General features: G+C 33.7%; 2 protein-coding genes and 1 pseudogene across 2 annotated transcripts; all 3 read right to left on the bottom strand.

Moving 5' to 3' along the window:
• Window positions 1-213: 213 nt before the first annotated feature.
• Window positions 214-1,565, bottom strand: LOC121173200 (probable pinoresinol-lariciresinol reductase 3; annotated as a pseudogene).
• A 361-nt stretch (window positions 1,566-1,926) lies between these two features.
• Window positions 1,927-2,820, bottom strand: LOC100818951 (probable pinoresinol-lariciresinol reductase 3). The gene is made up of 3 exons (XM_041007521.1): window positions 2,556-2,820; window positions 2,344-2,479; window positions 1,927-1,938 (listed from the first exon to the last, which is right to left on the bottom strand). The coding sequence occupies exons 1-3, from the start codon at window positions 2,708-2,710 to the stop codon at window positions 1,927-1,929; spliced, it is 303 nt and encodes a 100-aa protein (XP_040863455.1). The 5' UTR covers window positions 2,711-2,820.
• A 2,053-nt stretch (window positions 2,821-4,873) lies between these two features.
• On the bottom strand, window positions 4,874-9,721 carry LOC100784758 (adoMet-dependent rRNA methyltransferase spb1). Its single transcript, XM_003540630.4, has 11 exons — window positions 9,188-9,721; window positions 9,005-9,052; window positions 8,734-8,892; window positions 8,575-8,621; window positions 8,048-8,204; window positions 7,902-7,963; window positions 7,596-7,788; window positions 7,206-7,295; window positions 6,531-6,676; window positions 6,291-6,417; window positions 4,874-6,013 (listed from the first exon to the last, which is right to left on the bottom strand). The coding sequence occupies exons 1-11, from the start codon at window positions 9,659-9,661 to the stop codon at window positions 5,012-5,014; spliced, it is 2,505 nt and encodes an 834-aa protein (XP_003540678.1). The 5' UTR covers window positions 9,662-9,721; the 3' UTR covers window positions 4,874-5,011.
• Between the last annotated feature and the right edge of the window lie 1,310 nt (window positions 9,722-11,031).

The following is an 11,031-nucleotide window of genomic DNA, read 5'->3' as shown; positions in this document are numbered from 1 at the left end:
GCATTTTTCCTCACTTTTTCTATTTAAAATGAGATGGTGAATACATATATTTAAGAAGAGACATTCATATCCACAGAAATTATTATATTCAGTGATTACTATGGTTTGGATTAGTCTCTATGTGGCATGTAATCAAATGTTATTAACTCTTCCGTAAATTGAAAACCCCAATTATATGTCATGTAAAGATTGTTCAGGACAATAGACATGTGATGATACAATAAACATATAATACTAATTATTGTATGAGATGATTGTCCATGCCTCCTATATTCTTGACAAGGAAGTTTTATATACTATTATAATACCTTTGATTTTCTGGAGCAACTCTACTTCAGAGACATGCAATGTCTCAAGCTTCTTGCCAATCTTAATCTCCCACATCTCAACCAGCTCATTCAAAGAACAAACGTTTCCTGGGGGTCTCAAATACAACACTTAGTTTAACGTACGAGGGTCGTCAACTGCATTGATAGTGAATGCAGCAACATCACTTTCCTTCATGAAGACACCTGCAAAGAAACCATTCATGAAAAAGCAATAGAGCACCAAGTGAAAGAACAACAAACAATGGTCTGGATTGATGGAGCAGACCCTTTGTATTCCCATCACCAAATATGGTGACCTTGTCCCTTGGAGGAGCATCTAAGCCTGGCTGAGCAAGAGAAGGAAGCAAAATCCTCATAAAGAAATTGCATGAGATGAAAGTGTAAGGAATGCCTTCAGCCTCCACAAGTCTACTAATTTCAACTTTGGGTGCATAGAAATTATAGCCATCTTCAAGCACAGATACTCGAACCCTGGTAGGATCTCACCCAAATTCAGATGGATGAACCTCTGAGGCACACAATTAATTAATAACAGATTATTGAACAGATTTAACAACTCAAATAACTTAAGGAAATGATGCTTCACCAATACACAGATGTATAGTGAGAACTCTGGTTACGTATATCTGAATAAAAGAAAAAAAGTATGACAATAACTGCTTTAGAAACTGCAGAACCAATCAGCTACAGTCTTCTGTTAGAAAAAGAGAAGAGGAGACTAGAGAGTATAGAGGAGATTCTGTTCACTTGGCACATGATTTGGTGCTCTATTTATAGTAGAGCAACCCATAGCCATCACATAACTCTTCCATTAACACACTTAAAGAACATAGTGACAATAGCCCTAATATCTCTTAATGCTTATTAATTCATACTCATTCATCTTCTAATACTAACTCAACTTTTCATTTTCTAATTATTATTATTTCTAACATCTTCTACGGATAAAGGATAGATAATCCTTCTCAACAGTTCTTCAATCAACAAGGTCAGAAATCAACATTTAAAAGAAATTATTCTATGGTCCCAGATCACCTCGAGCTAATCCCTACTTAGTCAAGTTTTATTAACTTTTCTTTAAAATTAAAAAAATCTGATTATGTCTCAGAAGATTAATCAAAATCATAAATAAATCCCAAATGATATAACAACTTATCCGTTTAAAGAGAAGGCCAGGCAATTAGAGTTTTTGTTTTAATTAATATAATTACCATTTACTTCACTAATAAGCTTCATTAGTTTATTATTGATTAAAAAGAAATATTGAAGAAGTTTAATAATAATAAATCTTGTATTTAATAAATTCCCATTTTCATAATGAACTCTTGTTATGATTTTTTGTGTGTGAAGAAACTCACCTTTTATATAAAAAAAATTAATATGATTTTTGTTCTTTTTAAACATTACTATTTAAATTTAATTAATACCTAGCTAATAGTACATAATTCTTTTAAATAGTAATATGTAAAGTTAAAAAATAAATTAAATCTAAAGTTCACAAAAAATCATGTCCAACAAAATAATATTTAACTAATAGCATCACAACATCCAAAAAATAATTTTAACTCAAATACTCAATAGAACAACCCAACCCAACTCACTCTATAACCTGTTGGGTTGATGATTATGCGGGTTAGATTATGCAGATTAAATCACAACCAAATCTAACCTATTTTAGTGGGTTGAAATAGTGACCTGTATTTAAACATGTCACATTATGTGTCACCTTGTAGTGGTTAGTGACATGGTGGCATTGGATACATGTCACATTTAAATGAGTTTTAAAAGTCCAAAAGTAACATTCATCTTTCACATGTGTCCTTCGTTTTCTTGCATGTTATCAATAGAAGGCAATTTAGTCCTTATATCATATGCACTAACTAAATTGTATTTTAAGAATAACATGCAGGACCTATTTGAAACAACCAATGTGGAAGACGAATCTAACCCTCTTGTAATTTATTCTCAAAAAACAATTAAACACAAAAGACAAGAAATAGAGAAACAAAATTACATGGATGATGACCTTGATAGAGCCAACTTGTTTGATGAAACGGATAAGAAGCTTTTGATGCAGAGTCTCTCTGGCTGAAACGGAACAAATGACCACGTCTACTAACCTCACAGCCTCAGTCATCTTCCAGCGAACCCTGACCACAAAACAAAATTGAACAATAAGAATAAGAAATTCAAATAATAAACTGAAGAGAGAGATATAAGAAGTACTTTGAGAATGGTAGCTCCTGGGCTTTGATGGGGTCAGAGAAAGCAGAGTCTCCAACAAGAGCAAATGTTGGATGACAAAACTTGAGGTTTGCTTCCGCTAAATCATAACCCAAATTTCCTGTCGCCCCAATAACCAAAATTTTGCTCTTCTCCATATCTCACCCTTTATTCGTTCCAATTTGATTAAGCACTTTCATGGTTCTCCAAACTAACTTGCCTTGCCTAATGTAATAACAATCACAATTATCACTATCACTCTCTCTTTATCTCTATCTTTTGCGGGATCCAATTAAAGGTTGTTAGGATTCACTCATTAGTCATTATATAACTGTTAAAATAATTTAATGAAAATATACGGGGAAAAAATCAATGGTAGATATATTTTTGTGCACAGTGAAACTAACCATAAATCATGTTAAATGTATAATTTTTGAAGCTGTTATTAATTATTATTATTATTATAAATTCATATAATTTGTGCTTGTATTATAACTGTGTAAAAAAATTACAATATAATTATATTTAAATTAAATCCACATTTTAATCCCATATATTTTAATATTTTTTTAAGATCATCAACTTAATAATTTCTATATGTATTTACAGCTTAAATATGTTTATTGGCTGTCCGACTACCTCTAATTTTACATATAAATTATAAATGTAGGTTTATATTTTATTTAAATATAATTATGAATATGTTAAATTTGCTTTTTGTTATAAATACAAACACAAACTAAATTATCGCTATAACGTACACACAGGTGTACACAAAATAAATTATTACTATTATTATAAATATATTTTCTTAAATAATATTATTAACGAGTGAATGGTTATTTTTCCTATTCATTCTCATCTTGACAGCATAAAATGATAAAAAGAAATATTAACAATAATTTTATAACACACTTCTCTAAACATATACTCTATTATTAGTTGAATTTTATTAGAAATTACACGATCATACAAAAAATCATTAAACAAGACATGAGATCTACTATTTCTGATAATTTTCAAGAAATTTTAATCAATAATAAGAAGATATATATTAAAAAGAACGTGTTATTAACATTTTCCTATAATAAAACTAATTGATGATCTGACGACAATTTTAACCTTTAAAAATATTCAAATTGATTGATATTCTTGCTTTTAAATGAAATCAATTCCATTTTTATCATGTAATAAATAATATTATCTTGAAAGATTTAATAATACATTTATTAAAATGAAGAAAAAGAACAAATGTATTTTGATAAAAGTGTCCACTAATAAATGTTAATACTCTTAAAATGTTTATTTTCTTGATTTGTGTGAAAGAAAAAATCATAAATATCAATCATTTTGAAACAAAAAGATTATAATTTAAAAAAGAAAGAAAAATATATAATTATTACATAGACTCGACAATGATATGATTGTTTTAATGTCACATCATTAATTAATTAATTAATGTTGTTACTTAACTATAATGACTAAAAAAAGTAGAAATTAAATCTAGATTTCATATTATCTACTATTTAAATATAGAAAGATGAGTGTTAACAACACTTTTTTATTAGTTAAAATTTAATAAAAATTATAAAATTACGAGAAACACTTGTCAACTAAGAAATAAGATTTTATAATTCTATAATTAAGTATCAATCAATAATAATAATGTATTAAAAATGTGTTAAAATAATGTTTTATTCATAAAAATTAAATTTAATCATAAAAAAATTTACAAATTCACGCACGCTAAAAAAAAGTGTTACAAATATTTCTCATAGGAATCTATGATGTAGGGATGGACTAAGTTCTCCAAACACTAACAAAATAATCAAAGAATGTAACATTTCAGTATTTTATAGCATGCCCATAGATTCAGCATAAAAAAGAATTAAAAAAACAAAACATACCCATGAGAATTATGATTTTAATTATAACACAAGTTCTCTTGAACTTGAAAGGGACAGTCAAACTATTTTAAGATAATGACGATAAAATTTAAACAACCACTAAGTTTCCATATTGGGTTAGGATAATCTACTTTGAAACACAATAAAAGACCACTAAAGATATAATTCCTGTACGTATAACAAACATTTTGACGCCGCAAAAAATAACAAACACATTTTAGAATAAATTTGTAATTAACCAATTTATATACGTACGTGAATCACATTTAATGATTTAAAACCAATTTTATAAAATTAATTGTACAGAACTCTAATCGAGCACTTAAAGATACCGGTTTCCATAATCAAATTCTAAATTAAGAACTTTATTAGCTGCTGATTAAGACAAATTTCATTTGAATTAAGATTTGCCTCTTAAGAACAAAACAGCTCTATTCGATCATTTTATAATATCAATTGCACAATAACAAGCCGGAAAAAATGAACAAACAAAATTTCGGCACTGAAAATAAGACAAAACCCCTTTGAAGATCTTCCCGTATTAACATATTTTCATTTAGTTCTCTGTTTCCCTTTTTTTGCAGAGGCAGAGGCCTTTGAAGATCCTCCTTTGCCCTTTGGAGCCTTGCCCTTCGTCTTAGAACCTCCTTTTCCACCCTTACCCGATCCATGTTTCCTAGCATCCTTCTTCATTCTGCGATCAACAAGGACTTTTCCCTTGCCAGCCCTTACCTGGACACCTTTCTTTGCCACTACATATTCCTTTTTAGGCCTCTTAGGAACAGCCCTTTTATATAGTTGTTCAATTTGCTTCCTCTTCGAACGATCAGATATCTCTGTCTGATCTGATATGGCATTGGCCTTCTTCCGTACCTTCTCAAGTTTCCTCATTGCAACACGCTTCTTCCGTGCTTTGGCCTCTGCCACCTTCTTCGCAGGTCGAGCATCAATTTCTTTAAACTGTGCTTTCATCGCAGCAATTTCCTCTTTGGTAATAGGCTTTATTGGTTGGCGATGTCTCCTCTCCTCATCTAGAAACCACTTGGGCAATCCTTCGTCATCAAACATGTACTTGTTGTATGCATCATCCAGTAAGTGCTCCCGTTGCTTTTTCCTCATCATCTTCTTAGCATAAGCCAATATCTCAGCTTTGGCTTCAATATCTTCTTCCCATTCATCAGAGGATGAATCATCACTTGAATCAGTATCGGGTGCAGGAACTATTTCAAAATCATCCCCTGCCTTGGATGGTTGAGGCTGAGGGTGAGTTGCTACAGCTGGGGCTGCTGTTTTATTTTCTTTTACCTTTTTGGCAATGGATATCTTCTCCTTAGGCTCATCTATATCCATTTCATCTTTACTCTCATCCTTCTTAAAGTCTCCTTCCTCTGCAGCTTCAGCAAAGACATCCTGACTAAACCACTTATTCATGATCTCCTCCTGGGTGAGCTCTGCCTCATCATTAAGTGGCACCATCAATGGATTTGCTTCTTGATCACCCTGATCTTCATCTGAATCATACTTGGATTGAACAATATCATCATCCTCACCACCCTGAACAACCAAAAGGTGATAATATAAGTGAAAAAAAATTATTTGCACCCACTCAGCAAAAGAAAAAGAAAAATAAAACAATAATGGTCTTTCTTCCCTCCGAATGTTTAAATATTAAAATCCTAAATATTTTGGGAGAACTCCAAAAAATTCAGAAAAAAGTACACATGGGAGGATTTTCTAGAATCACATTATAATCTCTCATTTTCCTAATCTCCTTTTATATAAACCTCAAACAGGGTGAGTATACCACAATTATTGAAAAAAGAATCCATACCTCCAAAAGTTGGGCCTTTGCATCATAGGATTTTTTAATTCGCTTCCTCTGTTTTGCACTTCCTTCCTTTCTGATCACAAACCTCTCGTAAGCTTGATCCATCAAATCTTCCATTTGTTCATTGTATCTGATACCAGTATAACATTGATTAGAAATCATACAACTTATTAAGGAATAATTTAAGCAATAAGTGATAACATAACAGAACATGAGCAATTATCAAAAGAACATGTCAATCACCTTTTACGTTCCTCATCAGAATCTTCCAAGTCACTGGATGAATGCTCTGGGCGGCCTTCATGGGTTTCTTCATTCTCACTGTCTTCTACTTCTCCTTCATCACCTTCATACTCAGTGTTGTCAACAGCTACCAGATCCTTCTTACCCTGAAACCCAAAGACAAACAAACAAGAAACAACATAAATGGCAAGTTGAAAATGTTTCAACCATGTAAAGACGATTTGCTATTAAAATTCAACCACAAACCCATAATTACATACTTCACAATATATACCATTAAATGAATAGAAAGAATAAACCCAATTCAAAATGTAGAGATGCCTCGGCCTGGTTCTCTTATGAAGGAAGGGGCGAGGGGCTACAGAGGACATTTGCAAACATAAAAAAGAAATATGTAACTCTCTAAAAAGACTGTTTGCTATGCATGGGTCCATTTAGAGATCAAAGATTAGTAAGGTACTCACAATGTTGCCCAACATGAGTAATCTAACATTATATTCTAGACCTCCCAGTTACAAAGGAGAAGTAGAATCTGGGAAATACATCAAACAAACAAACCTGTACTTTTGCAGTTTTAAAGAGGCAAAAAGTGTTCAAGATGAAAAAGCAGTTGAAGCACTTCAACATGTTATATCATTTTCCAAACCAAGAGAAGTTGAAAAAATTAAAGCAAACCTTAATAGAGGAAAGTGCAAACAACTCTTGATCTACATAACCATCATCTATTGCATCCATTTGCATCCCTGTTGCTTTTCGTGCCTTGTCCTATAAGATTCAAATAATAAAAGGAATGAATCCGCTTGATCTCATCCACATCCACTTAGAATGGACAGAATTGATCTAAGAATGTCATGACACATAGAGGGTAAACAATATGTTTTCATCCAGTATAATTCCTAAAACTATTTGTTGGACCAGACATCATGTATAATTTTGTAAGCATATGATCCTATCATAGTCTGCAAATAAATATTAACAATAATGTTGCACAGATTCCAAACTTATTCAAGTATGTGGCCAATCCCAAGTTCCAACTAAATCAGTGGCAGCTGAGAAGCTAAAAACCTTGGCTCTTCTTTTTGCAAGAAGCTTCTTTGCACGTTTCTTCTTGCGGTCCATTACATAAGTCAGTTCCTCCATTTCATTGAGTATTCTATCTTCTTCATCCACCACCTTAGGCTCATTGTCCATCAGTTCTGTAGTGGTAGAATCAGGCTTTTGAGTTGGTGAAAGAGCTTTTCTAACTTGAATCCTCCACCTACACGTAACCAATAGATATGAAACCAAACCAATAGAAGAGAGAGAGAATCAGTATTGAGCTTTTTTTAATAAGCCAAAAATCACAAAGTGAAACTCCAGCAATGTATTTACTTTAGAAGATGCTTGAAGTCTTGCTTCCCCAGAACCCTTAAATCATCGCAGAGAGATTTTACCTGCAAAAAAATCACATTGATAGTTGCTCAAACCCCCACTGATTACCAAAAAATGCACAATCACATAATTTAGACAAAAAATACCTCTTCACTAGTTAGGTCATGATCCTTGATCAGTGAATCAGCTGGATCAGTAAAGGTTATGGAAGTGACTGAACCAAGGATCTCCAGAGGAGAATTTGACCAAATGAAATTTGCAGCTGAAGACACCTTCCTCAAAGTTGTGTTTCCATCTTCATAGCTGTAGTCACAAAGTAGTTAGCAACAACAAGTACCAAATGTTTGGAAGACAAAACCACAATAAAAGGGTATGCAATTAAGGGGGTGGGAATGGGGAACAATAAGTCTGCTATTCATAGCAATAAATCAGCTCAAGCAGTTGAACTGCCAACTATTTTGCATTCTTAATGTTTTCAGTTTTGCAGGATACCTTACCAATCATTGTAATTAGTTTGTTATGCAATATTGCTTGTGATGAATATAGCAGATAAAAAATTAAGATCATACATTCCATTGCAAGAAGATGACCAGAATAATTTGAGAAAGTATGCCACAGAAAAGCTAATACAAATTAAAAGTCAAACCAAGTTTTTTAAAGAAGCACTAATTACCCATCACGGTGCCTTTTTTGCTTAGTATCTCGAAGTACATCCACCACCTGCATCACCAATACACCAATCACCACCCAAAAAAACCAAACCAAATGAACCAAAAACGAACAAAACCAAAAATGCCAACCCAGCATCCCCGAAAACAAACTGAATTATTACCTTAGGCTGTGGTTCCACAGATCCCTGAAAGAGATGCTTCACATCAAGAAGCCGTGGATCAATCTTAGCAGGGGCCTTATACCCAAGCCCCAAAACATATATCTCAGCTGATTCAGAACGACTAGCCGCAGGCTTATCCACCTCAACCTTCTCAAACAACTGCAAAACAAAAAAAAAACAAAAAATCACAACCAAACTTCAACAATCCCACCAAAAAAAACCACACAAAAACACAAACAATCTTTTTTGTCAATATAAGTCAACACATTACCTGCTTCAAACAATACACCACAGAACTGTAATCTTGCGACCTGAAAATCTATCAAACAGCAAAGCAGTAACGATCACATTAATCAGAATCAGAATAAGAAACAATTACATTATTAGAGCATGAATTAGGCTAACAGAGCATCAATAGGTTAAAGCAAAACGAGACTATTATGATTATGATTACTTTGGTTACAAACTTGCCCTTGGGGGCTAAGAACTGAGTGGCCAACTTGACAGCATCAATAACGAGGGCGTTCTGGCTCATAGCTTCCTGGGCCCAGGCGCCACCGACGTTGGGGGAACCGTCGTGCAAGATGACGTCGAAGGCGCGGCAGCCGTGGTCGTTCATGAGCTTCTTGATGCGGGACTTGCACTCGGGCCTGGTGATGTCTTCCTGGATGGCGATGGCGCCACGGACGGGGGCGATGGGGGCGAGGTCCACGCCGATCACCAGGTGGTCCACGGGTACGCGCTGGACCACCACCTGCATCCACCCTCCGGGGGCGGCGCAGAGGTCCAGCACGGCGCGGGCCGATTCCAGGAAGCCGAACTTGGAGTTGAGCTGGACCAGCTTCCATGAGGCTCGAGACCTGTAACCGTGCTCTTTCGCTAAGTGGTAATACTTGTCCAAACGGTGCTTCCCCTTCGCCTTCCCCATTGAAGCTTTCCCCCCTTCGGGTTTTTGTTAGGGTTTTGGGACACAAGATAGAATCCAATCGAGTTAACCTTGGTTTTTTATATTGGGCTTCAATTTAAGGAGAATCAGCCCATGAATAACATTTGGTCCACTTTAATAGTAAAAGTTATGGACCCAAAAAAACTGTGTAAACTGTAAAGTTAGATATATTAGTTTAAATTGCATAAAATAAACTGCTCAGAATTTATTTCATGCTTATTTTTTTTTTAATAGTAGGAAACGAAGATAATATTCACGAAATTTACGGTACGTATGCATATTATTCATTCAATTAAATTACTCGACCTTGATATATTTATTTCATGTTTAGATATAAGGTATTAATTAGTGATTCGATTAGTTTTTTTATGGAGGAAAGGGGCAAAATCCGAAACAACATACAAAACTAAAATAAACAAGCATTGAGCTTGATAAAATCAGGGAGATCAATCATAACATATCATCCATCCTGCAAAAGCGTCGGCAACACCATTATTCTTAGAAATTCAATAATTTAAAAAAAAACTGCATTAGACAAAATCATGAAATTATCTTTCACTCCGATCACTACCCTTTTAGAGAAAGAAGCATGCTTTCTCTTTATGATACGACCATTCAAACTGTGTATATGATTTTGGATATTATCTTTAAATATCTATTGAAGCCTATTCATGTTCTCTCATTTATTTTACTTTCTTGATTGATATTGTTCATGTTCTCTTAATTGCAAATAATAAACTAAACACACATTAAATGATTTACGAAGTTATTTTAGTCATACAACATCATTTAATCTTCATTCAGACAATATTTGCTAATGGCCATGGTGGGCAGCACCACGACCATGGTGGGATATAACAGATATGGCCGACAACACCATAAAACTTCAAATAGCAAATATGGAATAATGATGGTATCAAATTTTCCAGGCCATGTCGTAAGGGTTTTGTTATATATTGAATTATAAGTGTGAGGTGATGTTCACATCTAGTAGCAATCAAACATTATGAAAGTGTAGTGTCAAATTTATTTATGTGATTATTCATTATCTATTAGTATATATTTTCTTGATGTTTAATTTCATTGGATTTTCGAACAATTGGTATCAAAGTCGATGATTCAACATGGTTACCAGCTCAGACGAGTATAATGGCATTAGTGATCCATGGACATGGAATCTCTTGTATCATCAGGAAGTGAGTCCTACGAACATTGCAACAATGCAAGGTATTGGAGTAAGTTGACATCAAAGGCTAAGCAAGCGAGAGCAACCAGGGTTAAGCTTTAAAGATCATCATTAGATACTCGTGGATTAAAAATGACTTTCACTTGAGGGGAAAACTACCATATAG

This window comes from Glycine max, chromosome 12 (genome assembly GCF_000004515.6).
Source record: "Glycine max cultivar Williams 82 chromosome 12, Glycine_max_v4.0, whole genome shotgun sequence".
Taxonomy (NCBI): Eukaryota; Viridiplantae; Streptophyta; class Magnoliopsida; order Fabales; family Fabaceae; genus Glycine; species Glycine max.
This window is presented reverse-complemented; position numbering and strand designations above follow the sequence as displayed.

Coding starts and splice junctions, on each gene's coding strand:
- LOC100818951 (XM_041007521.1), bottom strand. CDS start 2,710: ATGGAGAAGAGCAAAATTTTGGTTATTGGGGCGACAGGAAATTTGGGT. Junction 2,480..2,555: donor CAGGAGCTACCATTCTCAAA/GTACTTCTTATA, acceptor TTTTGTGGTCAG/GGTTCGCTGGAAGATGACTG.
- LOC100784758 (XM_003540630.4), bottom strand. CDS start 9,661: ATGGGGAAGGCGAAGGGGAAGCACCGTTTGGACAAGTATTACCACTTA. Junction 9,053..9,187: donor AGGGCAAGTTTGTAACCAAA/GTAATCATAATC, acceptor GCTGTTTGATAG/ATTTTCAGGTCGCAAGATTA. Junction 8,893..9,004: donor TGGTGTATTGTTTGAAGCAG/GTAATGTGTTGA, acceptor TTTGTTTTGCAG/TTGTTTGAGAAGGTTGAGGT.